Source organism: Sus scrofa, chromosome 4 (genome assembly GCF_054392235.1).
Source record: "Sus scrofa isolate SSC_HxYL_T2T_F1_AM1 chromosome 4, Sscrofa_HxYL_maternal_Yorkshire_Landrace_v2.0, whole genome shotgun sequence".
NCBI classification, from domain to species: Eukaryota; Metazoa; Chordata; class Mammalia; order Artiodactyla; family Suidae; genus Sus; species Sus scrofa.
This window is the reverse complement of record NC_139386.1, coordinates 91,917,047-91,936,897: the sequence shown is the minus strand read 5'-3', so window position 1 is coordinate 91,936,897 and position 19,851 is coordinate 91,917,047. Positions and strand designations below refer to the sequence as shown.

General features: G+C 38.7%; 1 protein-coding gene across 1 annotated transcript; it reads right to left on the bottom strand.

Moving 5' to 3' along the window:
- Nucleotides 1–6,383: 6,383 nt before the first annotated feature.
- On the bottom strand, nt 6,384–13,878 carry CCDC190 (coiled-coil domain containing 190). Its single transcript, XM_013988080.3, is given in 5 exon segments — nt 6,384–6,509; nt 6,511–7,044; nt 7,330–7,456; nt 12,552–12,793; nt 13,809–13,878. Coding segments are annotated over 4 exon segments (900 nt in total). The 5' UTR covers nt 12,748–12,793; nt 13,809–13,878; the 3' UTR covers nt 6,384–6,466.
- Nucleotides 13,879–19,851: the final 5,973 nt, after the last annotated feature.

Here is a 19,851-nt window from a genome sequence, read left to right as displayed (position 1 = left end):
GCCACTGCAGTCAGATTCTTGACCTACTGTGCTACAGCAGGAACTCCTAATCTAAATTTTTAAAATCTAAATTTTCTTCAGTATTAAGACCCAAATTATAGTTTTGCTTCTATTTCCAGATGGACCTAGATGAAGACATTGATGAATAATTTTATCAAATTTGCTAGAAGTTGAAAACTGTATTAAAGTAACTATTCATATGTAAGCTGGAGATGGAGGTCCCCGAAACACAATCACCTTCCACTCATATGCTGATAGCTGCTATATTATGAGCACTGGTAATGAAAAATGACCTGAGGCACCTTCCTTTCATAGCCAGGTTTTAAGGAAACTACTGTGTTTGTGTGACTGTGGACCCCGTAAAGAAAATGAGGGAAATCCTGTAAGAAAAATACCATTCAAATACGGATGCTTACATATAGTCTGCAAAAGTCTATCTGATATTTTAATTTAATAATATTAAAATAATTTGATCCCCCAATCCCACCCCGGGCATATATCCAGAGAAAACTCTAATTCGAAATGATACATGCACTGCTATGTTCACAGCAGTGCTATTAACAATAGATAAAACAGTGAAGCAACCTAAGGGTCCATCAACAGATGAATGGATTAAGAAGATGTGGTACATATACACAATGGAATGTTACTCAGCCATAAAAACAATGAAATAGTGCCATTTGCTGCAACATTGATGGACCTAGAGATGATCATACTAAGTGAAGTAAGTCAAGGACAAATATGATATCACTTGTATCTGGAATCCAAAAAAATAATACAAATGAGCTCATTTACAAAATAGAAACAGACTCACAGAACACAAACTTATGGTTACCAAAGGGGATAGTGGGGCAAGGGAAGAGGGATAAATTAGGAGTTTGGGATTGATAGATATACACTACTATATAAAGGAGATAAACAACAAGAACCTACTGTATAGCATAGGGAACAATACTCAATATCTTGTAATAACCAATAATGGAAATGACTCTGACAAAGAATATATATGTGTATATATGTATATCAGAATCACTTTGCTGCACACTTGAAATTAATACAACATTGTAAATTAAATATATCTCAATTAGAAAAAATGATTATGTGTGCAAAAAGTGTTTTAAAAATTATTAGAATCACTAATTACTCAGCTCACACTATCCTATTTGCTGGAGCCCTAAACTAAGAAGGAAATAATCTGAGGACTCAGGGACGGTTCGGCAGGCACCTGCTTGTCCACAATTGTTTCTCTCTCAGATACCGTAAGACATTTCAATCACTCTGTCTGGCAGTCCTTTTGTGCTTTCATGCTTTGCTCTTGAACGCATTGCTATGCCATTTGTCTCATTTCTTTGGCCTCATTATGAACAAATAGCTCTCAGCAAAAGCATTCAAAAATTCCCCGGTTGTGAATTACATAATTAAATCTCTCTTTATAGAGTTTGCCTACATTTTATCACACACTTTTGAAATAATATTTTATGAATAGTAATTTTGAGGTGAGAGAGCTCATGCTGGTTCTGGGTTTGATTCCAAGCAACATATGTCAAGCGCGTTTGGAGTCTTTCTGCATATTTAGTATGTGTTTTTCTTTTACCAGGAAGGTTTCTTTATTACCCAGTGTCATGGTACATCTTGAATGGAATTAAACTTGAGCAGTTCAAGCTAATTGAACTTAATTGCATTAAATTTCATTTACCGTTTCTAATTAATTGATGCCGACTCTGAGGACACAGAGCAGCAATGTACAAACAACAACCAGTCATGGGAAGTTGGGAAATTTAGGGTAAGGTTCATGTTACATCTAATTAGGTAAAATATTTCCTCCTATAAATCTCAAGCAGGCCATATCTCAAGCTACATTTGAGATGAGGGCCACATGGTAAAAACCCACATTCCTGTGGAGATATACTTCATTTTATTGTGTTTCACTTTATTGTGCTTGGTGGATATCGTGCATTTACAAACTGAAGGTTTATGGCAACACCACATTGAGCAGGCATATCCATGCATTTGCTCACCTCCTCTCTGAGGCACATTTTTGTAATTTGTGCAACATTTCAAATGTTGTCATTGTTATTATATTTGTTATGGTAATCTGCGATCAGTGATTTCTTGATGTTACTATTACAATAGTCTTGGTATTTTTTAGCAATAAAGTATTTTAAATTAAGTTTTGTACATTGTTTTTTAAGACAATGCTGTTGTACACTCAATAGTGTACATATGCATATAGAGTAAATGTAACTAAAAATGTTATTGGTTGGATGGGGAGTCTGGGGTTAATAGATGCAAACTATTGCATTTGGAGTGGATAAGCAATGAGATCCTCCTGTATAGCTCAGGGAACTATATCTAGTCACTTGTGATGGTACATGATGGAGGATATTGTGAGAGAAAAAGTATATCTATATATATGTGTGTGTATGTATGACTGGGTCAGTTTGCTATACAGTCTGTTTGTGCTTTGACAGAACACTGTAAACCAACTATAATGGAAAAAAATAAAAGTCATTAAAAGTGTTACTGGAGCATAGCTGATTTACAATGTTGAATTAGTTTCAGGTGTATAGCAAAGTAAATCAGCTTATATTCTCTGGGAAACCAAAAAATTCATGTGACTCAGTTTGTTTTGACATTTGATTTATTGTGGTATCTGGAACCAAACCTGAAATATCCCTGAGGGGTAGTCAGTATTTCTTAGCACAGTGCCTCTCCACAGAGGTTAGATTGCAAAATCTCAACTTGGGGAGGTAGACATATGGGATAGGTATCATTTTTCTCCCCAAAGCTGCTACTAACTTCATTTAATACTATCTCAGTCTGATCCCATAACTTCCAGTCAATTCTGTTTTAAAAGTTTTATTGCTGGCAGATACTCTCCCAGCCACATTTAGGTACTATTATTTTATTTACTTTTTCTTTTTGTGGGCAAATGTGTGGTATATGGAAGTTCCTGGGATAGGGTCAAATAAGAGCTGCAGCTGCCAGCCTATGCCACAGCCACAGCAACACTTGATCCTTAACCCACTGAGCAAGGCCAGGGATCAAACCTGTATCCTCATGGATATTAGTTGGGTTCTTAACCCGCTAAGCCACAACAGGCACTCCCACATTTAGGTATTATTCTTCCTGATCCTTGTCTGGTTTAAGGTCCCCCTTCCTTATCCCGGTGGAGCTCCCTCTCTATACAGCTTGTCTCAGGATCCCCTCTCTGCTACTCCTGCTTGCAATGTCCCAATGCCTGCCCCAGGGAGTGGGGATGTGGTAAGGGAAGGAGTGGGCTCAGGCAACGGTCCACACATCTGGGGTTTCCCTCTTTGGGGCAGAGGTTCCTTGATATGCTGGCTTTTGTTGATGATAGGAAGGTGTTGACTTCTGTTTGGACGAGAGCTAGGCTTCCGAAGCCCTCTTGCTTTTGGTACAGAGGCAAATCACTCCCCAAAGTATGAGTTTTTTGGCTTTCCCTTCAGGGATGTTTCAACCTCAGAGGGACTGGTCCCTCCAGTGTTATGGGTAGCAACTTACTCAATTATGGGTAGCAACTTACTCAATCTTACCCCTACACTGAGGATGGTGGGAAGCTTCAGGCTTCCTCTCAGCCACCTCCAGAACCTTGGGACCCTGGTGAGAGGCTGAACCACCACCTCTGAGAGTTCCTTATGCCTCAGTTTCCAGGTGAGAAATCAATTCTCTCCCCATTGGATGGGTTCAGGTAACAAGGTGAAAGCCCTATTCGTTCCATGGAGGAGTGAATAGAGAAAGACCTTGTCTCTCCTGAATGCGTCACTGAGTAAATGAATGAATGTAATAAAAATTGTCATGTTTCCTCAAAAGTGAAGTATGAATTTTTCCTTTTTACCATTTTTTTTCTAATTCTTATCATTAGGGATGTTTATTTATAGGGTTGAAAGGTATTTCATAGCTGAAAATGAGGGCATAAGCCATGGACGTTGTGTTGTTTCCTCATTGAGAGAGAAGGGTAGGACAGGAAAACAGTATTCTGGCCTTTGTTCCTCATTCACATTCTGGTGTGGAGAGAGTCATTTTATTTATTGTGAACCACAATTATTTTTCTGTAAAATGGGAGAAATTATCTCTTCCTACTTCAGAGGGCTTTGCAAAGAGTTAATGTGATGCTATATAGAACAGGGTCTTTCAACCCCCTCACCTGGGTCTCAACAACCAAAAATGTCTCTGGACCTTGTCAAAGGTCTTTTGGGGAGCGAGCACACTTACCTTCTGTTGAGACCTCTGGTATGAATGAATGACTAAGCTGACCGGGTGAGAGCCATCCTAGAACTCAGTGTGGCTTGTGAAGTTTAAGGATTTAAACTGTTCTTTAGAATTTAATGGGTTAGGACAAGCAAGGCTCTGTGCACCAGCTTTAGCTCTGGTTGTGTTGAGTTGTACCAATAAAAGTATTGTATCCATTGCATTGAAGAAGGACAAGGTATTAGACTAAATTATAAGAATAAAATCTATGTAGGTAGAAGATTTGTATATGCACAATTTTGTGACAGTGTGTGAAATGTCATTTGAAAGAGAATGTATAAAATTTTATTTAGAAGTACAAGCAGATCTGGCTCCATCAGATATATGAAGATATAAGTGCAATAACAAGGAGGAACATGCAGAATGTTTATTTCTCGAGTTCACAAGACAGAAATGTACTTGGAACAGGGTCTATCAATCAAGTGGAGCAGAGGCTAGGCTGAGGCCAAGTCCTTTGCTGTCTTGGCGATGGCCCTGTCCTGAAGTAAAGGCCAGCACAGAGAAAGGGCCCATTTAGAAGAGGAATGAATCATTTTGAGAACTCACCCTTGGTGGGTGGTTGTAATGGAGATAGACAAAGAGAAAGAACACATAATAAAGGGCTTGGGAAGTTTGTAAAGGAGGTTCTCCATACTGAGTGCTCCTGTTCTTGCCAGCCCAGTCATGGCTGATGTAAATCAATTACATATTCATCAATCAATTTTGTTGCCCCTGGCCTGCCTTCCCCTTGTTACTTTGATTCTTGGAAGAAAATGTTAGAGGGAGGACGTTTCTTGTAAATTGTTCATTAAGCTTTAATTAGGGTCCAAAAAAGATCCTAAGAGATCCGCTTATCAAAGAGCAGATTGAAAGGGGAATGAGAAAAACCAAAATGCAGCTACCTGAAAATAAAAGGAGGAAGGAAAGGTCTTCAAAAAAGAGCACAAGCAGTTCCTGTTGCAGCGGGTTAAGAACCTGACATAGTGTCGGTGAGGATGTGGGTTCAGTTCCTAGCCTCACTGAGTGAGTTAAGAATTAGGCATTGCTGCAAGCTGCAGCAGAGGTCACAGATTCAGCTTGGATCTGGTGTTGCCTTGGCTGTGGCATAGGCTGGCAGCTGCAGCTCTGACGTGACCTAGCCAGGGAACTTACATATGCTGCAAGTATGGACATAAAAAGAAAAAAAAAAGAGAGAGAAAACACAAGAGGGATGGATTGGGGCTTTAGGATCGGCATATGCACATGATTATATGTGGAATGGATGGCCAGTGGGGACTTACTGTATAGCATAGAGAACTCTACTCAGTCTTCTGTGATAATCCCCATGGGATAAGAATCTGAGAAAGAATGGATATGTGTATATGTATAACTGAAATCCCTTTATTGTACAATAAAAATAAACACATCGTAGATCTACTATATTTCAATAAAACTTTTAAAACATGAAAAAAGAAAAAAAAAAAGAGCACAGACCATTGGTGGGAGAGAAGTTTTTATTTACAGACCATATTATGCCCATATTTTCAATCGAGTTTTTATTCTTACCTTTTTATGTGAAATGAAAACATACAGAAGATGCAAACTATTACATTTAGAATGGATAAGCAATGAGATCCTACTCTATAGCACAAGGAACTTTATCCAACCAATTAGGATAGAACATGATGGAAGATAATATGAGAAAAATAAAGTATATATATATATATGTGTGTGTGTGTATATGACTGGGTCACTTTGCTTTACATCAGGAATTGGCACAACACTGTCACTCAACTAAACTTTAATTTAAAAAATGTAAAGAAAATAAAATAATAAAATTAAATTAAAAAAACAGAAGAGCTATGCCATTTTGCCAGCAGGTGGCACCATAAGAATTTCCTATGTGAAGAGGGTGGCAAAGGTAAGCAGGACCCTTAATAATTTCCCTTTCAGGGGAAGTCTAAGCATCAATGTAGATTCATACTTTTGATACCATTAGCAACATGTATACATTGCTTAAAATGGTTTTGGAAGATTCTCTCTCTTCATTTCTCATACTAGCATTACTCATTCAGTGAAAGATCATACTCCTGTAAAAGGAAAAAGAACCCCTAGGATTTATGATAAAAAGTATACATATTTGCTTACTATAGTTGCTTGAGAAGCCCTTTTATTATTTAGTGGTTATGACATATGATATTGTGATGTTACATTAGGCGGTTAGAGAGGGAGTAACCTAGATGGTCACCCTGTTCTCACATCCATTTTCTGCTCTAGAGGGAGGATTCCTTGTGCCCAAAGATCTCCCCAATGCTAAGCAACCTCTCAGACTCAGGGGGGACCCTGTGCCGGAGGTAGTGAGCATTTCTGGCCTTTGCAAACAACTCTGAGTAGGTTGACGTTGTGGGCTGGCCTTTGAAGTTTTCTGCACATTCCATGGGGTTTGGGGGGATCTGCTTCTCAGTGTTGTGGTCTGGCTGTATGTTGGCATCATTTGATGTGGTTTCATCACCGTGTGCCTTTCCACTATCACCTGCTGGACTGGAACTGGGGCCTTGGTCGAGGGTGTGGGTGGAGACAGATTGATCTCGACATAGAAGAGAGATGCTGTTGTTGGAGTCTTTGCCCTGCAGTGGATTTACAGAGTCTTTCACTTGAGCTTGTGGCTTGTCTTCTAGGAAGTGGGACATTCTGTTATTCTGAGATAAAGGCTGCCTTTTCCTTTTCATGGAGCCCATGGGACCAGCGTGATGGAAAGGAGGCATCCTGGGCTTGGTTTTGTATATTTCTTGGGTTGGATTGGTTGTCAGTGCTCTGGCAAAGGAGGTAAAAAGAAGAAAGTTCTCTGAAAACTGATGAAGAGGCTTGTGTTTATAATTTTCAAGTTATTATACAATGGCCCCTTTCATTGTGGTATTAGCTGAGGTAATAATGTGGGTGAGAAGGAGGTGAAGGAGAGAATGGGTAAAAATACAGGGAAACGGTGCTTTGCTTAAGAAAGAAAGGGCAGCACCTTCTCAGGATCAGGACAAACTTAAAGAGGTCAGGTGGGAAGAAGGGTTCCATGCCATATCCATGAGTTTTTAAGCATTTTCTTACCTAACTTTATTAGCCTGTGGAACTCGGTTCTTCTGCCCTCCCTGTGATGAGAACATACGAACATCTTCTGGTCTCTTCTGACTTCCATTCCCAAAGTAAGAGGAGAACTTTTTCTTGATGATCTCTGCTTTGAGTTAATTAATATGTGTTATGGGTTAAACTGTATCCTCCCCAAATGTCCTATGTTGAATTCCTAACCCCCCAGTATCTCAGAATGGGGCCTCAGTTGGAGATAGGGCCTTTATAGAGATGAACAAGTTAAGATAAGGTCATGAGAGGGAGCCCTAGTCCAATAGGACTGGTGTCCTTATCATAAACAGGAATTTGGGCACAGAAACACAAACAGAGGGAAGGAGATGGGAAGAAATGCAGGGAGAAGATGGCCATCTAGAACCAAATGGAAAAGGCCTGGGGAGTTCTTGCTCTGATACAACAGGTTAAGGACATGGCATTGCTGCAACTGTGGTGTAGGGTGCTGCTGCAATTTGGATTCCATCCCTATCTGTGGCCTGGGAACCTCCATATGCTGTGGGTGCAGCCAGAAAGAAAGAAAGAAAGAAAGAGAAAGCAAGGAAGGAAGGAAATTTAAAGAAAATAAAAGGCCAGAAACAGATCCTTCCCTCAGCCCTCAGAAGAAACAAATTCTGTCAATACCTTGACTTTGGACTTCAAACCTACAGAACTGTGAGGGTGTATTTATGTTGTTTAAGCCACCCAGTTTCTTGTACCTTGTCAGGGCAGCCCTAAAAAATGAATACAGTAAGAGAAGAAGGAAAAGAATGCTGAAGACTGGAAACTTACTTCTCTGGGCAGAGAACCAGTGTATGAATATCACTGGATCACATTGCACAATAGGCTGATCTGGCATGATGAAAGGGAACAGAAAAATCGAGATCAGTTCCCCAATGTTTACTTGGAATATGTTAATGAGGATTTAGAAACACAGAGATTAGAAGTTTAAACTGGCTCACACCCTGGAGGTTTTGTTTGAATGTTTTATTTGGCAAGCATGGTATTTTCAAAACAAAATGACTTGGGTGTGAGCAATACCCAGAGCTGGTGCCCTATTGTTTCTTTTACCTCAATTCTGTGACCTTCCACTCACCTGAGCCAGAGTTGTAACTGCTGGCCATGAGTAAGTGGGTTTTTCACTCTTTGAGTTAATGTTTCAGCATCCTGTAGTCATAGCTGATCTTTTGTTTGTTTTCAAGACATCTCATGAATTGGTCACTGGGGGTGTTGAAAGTTTTATACTAGTTTGCTTAAACGAAGTGAGTTTCTAAATCTACACTGGGTTAGTAGGACCAGACCAAGGAAATGATGAGATAGGGGGCCTAGAATTCATGTTAAACTCCTAAAATTCTTTTATGTAATCACTTCTTAGTGAGGTAGTCAAAAAAAAAAGATTCCTTTTTGGACCCCTCTTCTTTTGTTGTCTTCTTGAGTGTGAGAGGTTTGTGCGTGTGTGTGTGTGTGTGTGTGTGTGTGTGTGTGTGGCATCTCTCTCAATGTTCAGGTCTTTTCCATGTGAAAGTCTATTTTCTATAAGCTAAGAGATTTTGAGCTATTTCTCCCAGCCAGTTCACTCTTGTGCATATTAGATCAGTAGAGCCAACAAGTTCAGAAATAAGTGTATATTGTCTTTGAACCTTGATCTTTCTCCAGTGTTCCCTCTCTGAAGATATGGTAACTGTATCCATCCAGTTATCTAATTTAAGAAGGATGTTTGAATACCTACTTTGTGCCAGGCAGCATACTCTTGACTCTGATTTTCTTTAACCTTGAACATATAATTAATCATAAAGCTCTGACAATTCTACTTTCTAAATATCTCAAGATACTGGTCCACTCAAGATGCAATTTCACTTTTAAATATCCCAAAATACTTATTTATTTCACCTGGTCCATGCCCTAGTTTACTGGCCTGAACTCTGGAAATCTAGTCCCAAACACTGCCACCAGCGTGATCCTTCTCACATTTGGACACGTAATTTCTCTACCTGCAAACCCTATAGGGTGAAATCTAAATTTTTTGAAAGAATTAAAAAAAAATAATGTGTATATGAATGTGTGACTGGGTCACCTTGCTGTACAGTATAAAATTGACAGAATGCTGTAAACCAGCTATAATGGAAAAAAAAAAACATTAAAAATTAAAAAAAATTTTTTTTAATAAATAATTTTTTGGGAAGACCTATAAGCCATTTATGATTGGAGACACTGCCTTGAAGCATGGTACCTGCACCTTCTCCTTTCGCCTTATAACCCTGCAGTACTGACTTGCTTGTAGCAAGTCATTCTCATGCATGCACCTTTGGACATACTGTTCCTTCTGCCAGGAATGGCCTTGTTCTACATGGCCTCATGACAAACTGCCCACCACCCCTCCCCCACCCATCTTCATTCTCTTCATCCTCTAAGATTCTGCTCACAAAGGACCTCTTTTAGGACAAATCACCTGAGGCCCTTTGATGGAAAAAGGAAACTTCCCATGTTCTTGTTCTACTTTGTAAACAACTTTAATTTAGCAATTATAATTTTCTGTTATAATTTCTCACAAGCACAACTACCTTCCAATTTAAGTGTGATCATCTTGAGGGGACAGACCATATTTTTTCTATTTGCATTTATCTGCATCTATCTGAGTTGCTATAGAGTCTGGCCCATAAAATGCCTGTCTCTGAATAATCTGTATCAGCTCAGTTAAAAATGTGGATTTTGAAACTAATTCCTAACCTACTGATCCAAATCTCTACAGATGAGGACTGGGACTATGCATTTTAAACAGTACACCAAATGGCACATAGTTGAATCTTGATAACAATTTAGATGAATCATGAGAAAATATTGCCTAGTACGCTGCCTGACAAAATACTGAGACTTAATTCACATTGTTTCTTTCCTTCTTCCCTAGTTTTACTGTCAAGACATCTGAGGCTCAAAGAGGATGTGACTTTCCAAAAGACATAGAGACAGAGGGCCCTGAATTCAAGTTTTCTGCCTCCTGGTCTAGACTCTTCATACTACCTGTCCTTGAGGCAAACTCTCTAATCATCAAGGACAGCCACCTTCCTCTCACATGATCTTTTGAGAGTAGGTATCAGTATCCTTTTTGAGAGTTGAAGTGGAATTCAACCAAATGTCTTCTAAGATTCTTTTCCGTTATGTGAGCTCTCATTTCTACCTTGGTGTAATTATTTATTCCAGACAGAGAAGCTGAAAGCAGAGAAATTCAGTTACTGGCTCAGAATCCTCTTTCAAACCCAAAGCCAGAGGTTAGAAATAATTCCCAGGCCAGACATCTGTACATCACTCTTAGCTCTAGTGTCCTTCTATTAGACCTAAATAATTTTACGTTGAATTGTGATACCTGGCTTTCCTCTTAAATGTGCTACATCATTTTTGCAGCTCCTGCACCTGCCTTCAGGAGGAAAGGGCTATAGTTTTGAAGAGCTGAGACAGATTCATTCTATGCTGAAGTAATATTGAAATCCGATTATTTTAATTATGGGAAAAGTAGATGTAGTTTCTACAAATTGTGTAACTACGCCAACTCTCAACAGAACAGTAGAAGAGTTCTAATCCTGTAACAATCTTTTACTGCTTGATTGATAAGAGCAAGCACTAATATAGCATTATTTTGCATTTAGGTACTGTTCCAAGTGCTCACTGAATCCTCAGATGACTTCATGAGGTAGGAAACATCACTTCCATTTTACATTGGAGGAAAATGAGGCAGAGGCAGGTGCCGTAAGCTGCCCCAGGCCTCATAGCTGTTAGGTGATAGAGTCAGGATTCCAACACTGACAATCTGGGTCCACAGTCTGTGTTCTTATTCCCCATGCTTTAGTGGATGAGGATGAAATCCCTGAGCAGGCAGTTTTATTTTTCTTGTTTTAGTGAATGGTATAGGGAGCTTTGGAAACTCTGAGATTCTGGATACCATTGTGCAGCCCTTCTTTCTGTGATGATCAGAAGCTACTAGATAGAAACTAGCTTTGGACGTTAGTAGCATTATTCTTTTATAACTACTAAACCACATAGTCTATGTTAATTGGATAGTCTTCTAAGTGATGTGTACATTTGGAAAGGATAATTTTCTAGCAGCAGAGGTTTTGGGGGGGGGGATTAGTAAAAAGAATACGAGTTCACAGCCTCTGAGTAAAGAGACCTCACTGGGGAAATGAAAGAAATATTTGCCCTTTGTATTTTTAAGAATACAAAGAAATCATAGTACCAGTGCATAACCATTACTTATGCAAAATTTTATACTCCAAGCAAAATCCGAAGACTCTAATGTTGGAGTTCCTGTTGTGGCTCAGTGGTTAACGAATCTGACTAGGAACCATGAGGTTGCGGGTTCGATCCCTGGCCTTGTTCAGTGGGTTAAGGATCTGGTGTTGCCGTGAACTGTGGTGTAGGTTGCAGACGCGGCTCAGATCCCGCATTGCTGTGGCTCTGGCATAGGCCGGTGGCTACAGCTGCGCTTCGACCCCTAGCCTGGGAACCTCCATATGCTGCAGGAGCAGCCCAAGAAATGGCAAAAAGACAAAAAAAAAAAAAAAGACTCTAGTATGAGTACACCTTGGAGTATAAGGAGGGTAGTTGGGAAATTCACTTTCTGCAGAAGAAAGAAAGGGCCTGACTCTGAGACTGGTAAGTGTTGAAAACTGCCAAATGCTCCTTGCTCAGGCCTATCAGAGCTCAGCCATTGTTGCACACTGGTCTCTGGTCACTAATCCCAGGGACTTGGTTGGGTTTTTTGGTTTTTGTTTGTTTGTTTGTTTGTTTTTTGCTTCCCTTTCATAAGATGACTTGCACATTATTATAGTTACTCGATGAATGTTTGTTGACCATGCATAGAAAAGAGGTGAAACCAAGTCAACCCAGATATAGTGAAAGGAAAGCAGAATGAAAATAAAATAAGAGGGTAGAACACTAAGGCTTCAAGCCAGAAAGAGTTCATTTCAAAGACTGACGTGACTGGGAACCTGAGAAGTGCTGGCTTTGCATGTGGGCTGCTCTAGGGAGGTGTGTAATCCAGGAAGGGTGGGACATGGGAGGGTGGGTGGCCTAAAGTCCAGGTTGAAATGAGAAGTTCTCACTTCCTTGGTGTCCATGTCTCTGAAAGGGCCCTCATCATGAGATGGGGATGTTACTTTCGCCACAGCCAAATACTGGCTTGCTGCCCTGCTCTTCCCCTCCCTGTCCTGGAAGCCTACCTTGCTGCAACCTCTGCAGTTCTTTCTGGAGCTGTCTCTGCTCTCTGGTCAACGATTTCACATAGTACAGGCAGATATCGTCTAATCTCTGCAGTCTTTGGCTGAGTCTGGCTTCAGCCTGCTTGGCATTCTTCCTTTCCAAATCGAAGTGCTTATGCAGTGGTCCCCTAACCATGTGTCTCTCCATCTTCTTCATGGTCTAGAGATGACAGAACAAGATTCTTCCAGGCACTGTGACAGACCTGAGAAAGCAAAACAGGAACTCTGTCCCCTGGCTTTGAATCAGAGATCAGTGTTTGAATCCCGTGTGTTTCTAAACGCACAGCTGCCAGGTCAGATGAAGTCACACTATTGGAAAACTGCCCTATGGCAACATGAGTTTCCAGAGTGACACAGAAGTATTGAGAGCAAACTGCTCTGAACTTCAGTCTCCTTGCCAATAATATAGTGATAGACGATAGTTTCCCTATACAACCACCAATGAGATTGCTGCAAAGATCAAATAAAAAGAATATGAACAACTTTTTGGGCAAAAATAATAGAAACACTTTCCATACATAAGGCATTATTCATCCTATAAGTCCTTTCTACTGTTCTTTAGAGACTCCTTGAAAGCCTGTTCAGAGGTCTGTAAATGATTTGGGGACTTAGGACAGAGCCATTCTAGGGCCCCTTTAGTTCACTAATTCATGTATGTGCAGGTCCACACATAGTAGCCTGTAATTCTGCTATGTGCCAAGAGCTGTGCTGAGGGCTAAGAAAAGTGGTGAATGAGAAACAATTCCTGCTTTCAAAGAACTTTCAGATTTCAACTCTGGAGTCTAATGGTACATGCCGAATCTGAGCAATCAATATTGCAAAAAGTAGAAAGAGTAGGATCTGCTGGTCACAAAATAATATAGGCATTCAGAACAAGTAGTCTGGGCAGCTCTGGTGAGACCACTTGGATTGTGCAGGAGTTCCTCTTCCTGCCTTCACCCATCTTCCTCCTCTGAACTCTGCACTAACAGTCAGGGACACCCATTTTTCCTCCTCTTTGCATCCTTCACAATATGTATCTCAGAGCTAAGAGCACAATACGTACCTGAGATATAAATCAGCTGTTATCAAAAAGCTTTGATTATAATAACACTGGAAAAAACTTAGTATTAAAAGGGAGATAAGGTCAGGACACAGGAAAGAAATTTTAAGACAGCTTGATTTCAGCCTAAAGTGTAGAATAAACTTTTACTGAAGAACACGGTGAGTAGCACTTACCTACAAATCCAGGGTTCTCACCGTAAAACTGTTGCCTGCTTCTTTTGGTATGCCAGGCTGAGCCTGGATTAATGAGCCTGTTTTTCTTCAGTAAATGAAGGGGTTTAGTGTTGGGGAAGAAGGGAGGGGAGGGGTCTTTGGAGAGGGCTGCAGGGGAGAATGATGAATATACTTGAAAGCTCTCATCGATGCCACCTCCTTGGTCAGGAATGCTAACTCCCTGGGTGTGGGCACCAGTCCCAGAGCTTGAAATAACTCCTCGAGTTAAGGAAGCCTGCCAGCTTCCAGCCCTCCCCTAGAGGGGCACGCAGTGCTCCTGGGCTGTGTCCATGGGAGCCAAGAATGAAAGCAAGGAGCGTCTTACTCTGTTTTCAGTCTCTCTCCCCTCTCTCCCCATCCCCCTTCTCTATCCCCCCCCTCTTTTGCCATACTGCTCCCTACCTCCCCTCACAACACCCATTCCTACTTCTTGGAAACCAGATCAGGTTCCATAAGAAGGCTTTTTTTTTTTTTTTTTTTTTTTTTTTGTCAGAATGTGCACATTTTATTCAGGAGAGTAGTTAATTTGTTTACTTTGTATTCTTGCACACTGTACTACTTTTCCTAGGCTTCTATCCATGTTTTGTGTACTTCAGGGCTTATTAAGATGTCCAAAGTTGTCAAAATGGAATTAGGCAAAATGAAATTTAAATCAGCTTTTGTGATCATATATTGCACTCTGTGGTAGAAGGCCAGTTGAACTATATTGGCTATAGAATAAGATATTAAGTGGGATTTTTACTGTTGCCCTAGAGCTTCATCTAAAAACAAGAGGCATTAATGTCCCACAGTCTAAAAAGACCTGCTAGCACAGAGGCCTATTAATTCCCCCAAAGCTTACAGAGAGACAGCTAAATAGGCCCACAGTCATCACCTAGCAAGCAAGCTATTATAAGGAGCTTACTGGGGAGAGGGAGTTGAAAATCCATTATTCTCTCAGTAGGAGGTAATGCCTTTACCATCCCCTCTCATGAGGTAATTCTCCCACCTCCAAAATTTAAATGAAGGGAATGGGGTCCCAAGAAAATCGTCATAGAGAAGGGGATGTCTACACAAGGGGATACTGACACCTCCTTCCCAGCTGGAGAAGGACTGGTTGGGGAAAAAACAATAATGCCTCAGCACAATTATATTTGAAGAACTCTGCCTCTTTTATTTCCTTATATACCCCAACATTGGGGGTTACATATTGAAAAGATAAGGGAGAGGAGGTATACCAAAAAAATCCATGTTTTCCAGTCCATCCACGGGGCTGGAGAAGGAGAATGATAGGGCAGATTATCATATCCCACCCTCCTCCAGGTCCCTTGGAGTCCAGCAAGGAAAGGGTTTAAACAGTATTTGAGATTGGAATTTCAAAGTGGGATTGACTTTTTTTTTATAACCAAAGTGTGTGTACAGAAATGTGTACAATGTATTCCTGAGTTTCCAGGCCACATCACAGGGAGTAATGGATTCTCCTTAAAAGATGGAGGCAGAAGTCCAGAAAAGCCAAGGCAGCTAGTAGCAGCAGGCAAAGTACCAGATTCAAGAAGCTCAATGAATTCCAAGCTGAAGAAAGATGAATAAAATGACTCCAAGGTATATAAAATCAAATTGCTAAAAAAACTAATAAATAATTTATGAAAACAACTAGGGAGTTCCCATCATGGAGCAACAGTAATGAACCCGACTAGAATCCATGAGGACACGGTATCGATCCCTGGCCTTGCTCTGCAGGTTAAGGAGACTGCATTGCTGTGAGCTGTGGTGTTAGTTGCTGACAGTTCTAATCCTGTGTTGCTGTGGCTGTGGTGTAGGCCAGCAGCTACAGCTCTGATTTGACTCCTATGCCATGGGCGTGGCCCTAGAAAGACAAGGAAAAAAAAAAGAGTGAAAAAAGACACACCACAGAGGAACACAGACAAGAATTATGGCAGACTTCCTGTCAGAAACAATTCAAGCCACAAGATAGTGAAGCAAGATGTTTAAAGTTAAAAGAAAAAAAAAATAGAATTTTATATACACAAAAGTCTTTTAATAACAATAGTAAATTGAAGAATTTTTTTAGTCATAAGGAAGCACCAATAATTTTTTATCAAAAGATGTACAATTCAAAAAATGTTAAAGACAGTCCTTTAAATAGAAGGAAAATTACACCTAATCGAAATCCAAATCTACATAAAAGGATGAAGAGCCCAGGAAATAGTAACTAAATGGGTAAGGATAACGATAGTTTCTCTTATTATTTAAATCTCTTTAAAATATAGTTGACTGTTCAAAGCAAAAAGTAACAATGTATTGTGAGATTTATAACATGTATGGAAGTAGAAAGCAGGGCAACAATAATACAAAACCCAGATAGGAAGAAATGGAAGTATACTGTTATAAGATTTTTATGCTATCCTGCAGCAGTATAAAATCACTTGAAGGTAAACTGTAATAAGTCATAGCTGTATACTCTAAACTCTAAAACAACCTCTAAAATAATATGAAAAAGATTTATAACTAAGAATTGAGCAAGTATGATAAAATGGAATCATAAACACTGAATCTAAAATAAGAAAGAAAGGAGTTCCTGCTGTGACAGAGTGGGATCAGCAGTGTCTTGGGAGGACTGGGATGCAGGTTCGATCCTTGCCCTGGCACAGTGGGTTAAGGATCTGGCATTGCTACAGCTGCAGCATAGGTCACAACTGTGGCTCAGATCTGATCCCTGGCCTGGGAACTCTGTATCCCATGGGGTGGCCAAAATAGACAAAGGAAAAAATAAATAAAATAAGAAAGAAAAAGAGGAAAGAGAAAATAAAGGGGAGTTTAGACAAAAAGGAAATAGATAGCAGGATGATAGATTTAAACGGAACATTATTAAGAATCACAATAAATATAAATGGTTTTAATGCCACATTGAAAATCAGAGACAGTCAGATCAAATAAAAGAACAGCACCATAGTATACAGTGCTGACAAAAAAGCAAAACAAAACACAATTTCAGTATGAAGACATAAATAGATGAAGAATACAGGATGGAAAAATATACACCATACTAACACTACTTAAAAGAAATCGGGGATGGATATACTTATACATGAAAAATAATTTTAAGAGGCAAGAATGTTAACAGTGATGAAGAGAGTCATTTCTTATTGATGAAGGAGCTAATTCATCAAGGGAACATAAAAATCCATAATGTTTTGGCTTCTAAAAACAGAGCTCCCAAATATGTGACACAAAAACTGATAGGACTCTTTGGAAGAATCAATTATAACCTGCAATTATGGTCAGTAATTTCAGCATATTTTTTCTCTCAGTAATTTGTAGAATTTATGTAAAGAAAATTACTAAGGATAAAGGAAGCAAACAATGCTATTAACCAACTTGAGCAAACTAACACTTATAGAATATTCCACCTGGAAGCCACAGAATACTCATTCTTTTCCAGTCCACAAGGAACATTTATTAAGATAGATCATATTCTGGGCCATAAAGTAAGTTTTAATGAAAGTATTGAAATAATGAGGTATATTCTCTGACCACAATGAAATGAAATTATAAATCAAAGCAGAAAGATAACTGGAATATCCTTCCAATACTTGGAAATAAAATGATATACTTCTAAATAACCCATAGATTGGCCACATTGCTGACCAGCAAATTGGGTGTCCAGCTGGTGCCACTCCACCGGGGGACACCTGCCTGGGGGGGCCTCCCTGAGTGCCCAGTGGAGGACACTGAGGCTAAGGGCCTCGCCAGCCTTGTCTGCCAACACATAAAATAGATAAATAAGAATTTACTGTAAAACATAGGGATATATACTCAATATCTTGCAATAACCTATAGTGGAAAATATTCTGAAAAAAAAAACTGAATCATTTTGCTGTACACCTGAACCTACTGGAATACCATAAATCAACTATACTTCAATAATAAATAAATAAACAGTCCAAAGATCAAAAATGAAATCAAATAGGAAATTAGAATACTTTCAAATGAATGCAAGTTATAACACACACCATATAAAAAATTGTTAGATGAACTAAAGCACTACTTAGAAGAGAATTTATAGCACTAAAGCACCTGTATTCTAAAGAATATCTCAGATTAGCTCAGTTTATACTTTATAAGACTAGTAAAAGAGAAAATTAAGCCCAAAGAAGCAGAAGAAATGAAAAAATAAAGGCAAGAACATAAAAAAATGAAATTAAAAATAGAAAAACAGTAGAGGAAATCAATGAAATCAAAAATTGATTCATTGAGAAGATCAATAACACTAAATTTCTATTTGGACTGATTTGAGGAAAAAAGAAGATAAAAATTACAAATGTCAGAAATTAAAGAGGGGGCATCACTACAGATTCTATGGATACGAAAAAGTTAATAAGGAAATATTATAAACAAGTTTATGCCAATGAACTTGACAGATTAGATAAAAAAGCTATATTATGCCAAAGCTTATTCAAGAGGAAATAGATCATCTAAATGTTCTTATACAGATGAAAGAAAATGAATTTGCAGTTAAAACCTTCCTGCAAAGAAAACTGAGTAATTTTACCAAACATTTAAGGAAAAAATAATACCAATTTTATGCGAACTCTCAGAAATTGAAGAGGAGGAAATAATTCCCAATTCTTTCTATACAGAGGCCAGCGTAACCTTGATACCAAAACCAGAAAAAGATATTACAAGAAATGCATACTATACAACAATACTCTTCATAATCACAAATGCAAAAATTTTTAGTCTATCAACTCCAATACAAACATTTATAAAAATGATAATTCATTAATTAATCTACATTATTACAATTTGGATGTAAATTATACCTTAATAAAGCTGATTTTTAAAAAGACACAAGCATCATTATGAAAACACTCCAGAGGTCAACTATTTTAGGAGGTGGCTCAGGGAAGAGCTCACTATCCTAAAAATTACCCAAGGGAAAAAAGCAAATATATATCCTGTCTTTCCCATATAGACTATATTTTCAGGATGATTAAAGAATAGATGAGGGAAATATTTTTATAATACTGGCAACTAATAGATGCAGAAGGAAGTCTAGAAGTAGGGAAATCATCATTTTTCAACCTCTAATGCAGTTGTAGATTTAGATAACAGTCCTCAGTGCTCTTAAAACATTAGGTGGGAATTCTATTGTCTTTGGAATGGATAAGCAATGAGATCCTCCTGTATAGCACTGGAACCTATATCTAGTCACTTATGATAGGGCATGATAATGTGAGAAAAAAGAATGTATGTATATGTATGTGAGACTGGTCACCTTGCTGTACAGTGTAAAACGGACAGAATGCTGTAAACCAACTATCATGGAAAAAATAAAAATCATTCAAGAAAATGAAAAATAAGATAATTTTCAATTTTTTTGCAAAAAAAAATTAGGTGGAAGATTGAGAGAAACTTCTAATGGTTGCTGCCACTGACACCACTTGAACCCACTGGTCAATCTAGAGTTACTGAAAGAAGAAAAACCAAACATTTTATTCATTATAAATACACTGAAGAAGTATACTTGCCTAAAATATTTACCCTGAATATAATTAGACTTCTAGATCTGACTCCCAATTCAAAGAATTAGGAAGAAATTAATCAACAATTTGAGTATGTGAGTCTTTCTAGAGTATTATCTGGTTTCTTTGACAAGTCAAAAGCAAAGGGGAAAAATAAAATCAAGGCAGAGCCTCCTATAATAAAATAATCTTAATAGAAATAAAAACCAAAGCAATGTGTGGACTTGTTTAGATCCTGATTCCCACAAACCAACTGTGAAAAGCACCCTTGGGACAAGTGGAAATTTGCACAGAGAACAGATTTAGAAGACATCAAGGTGTTCTTGTTAACTTTACTGGTTCAGTTGGTGGCCTGGTGCTTAAGTTAATAAAGTCCTTATCCATTAGAGATACATACTGAAGTGTTTACAGATGAAAAAAGGTAATATAGTTTTTTTTTGTATCAGCTCTAAAATATTCCTGCAAAAAATAAGATAAAATACTAAAACAGGTATATACGT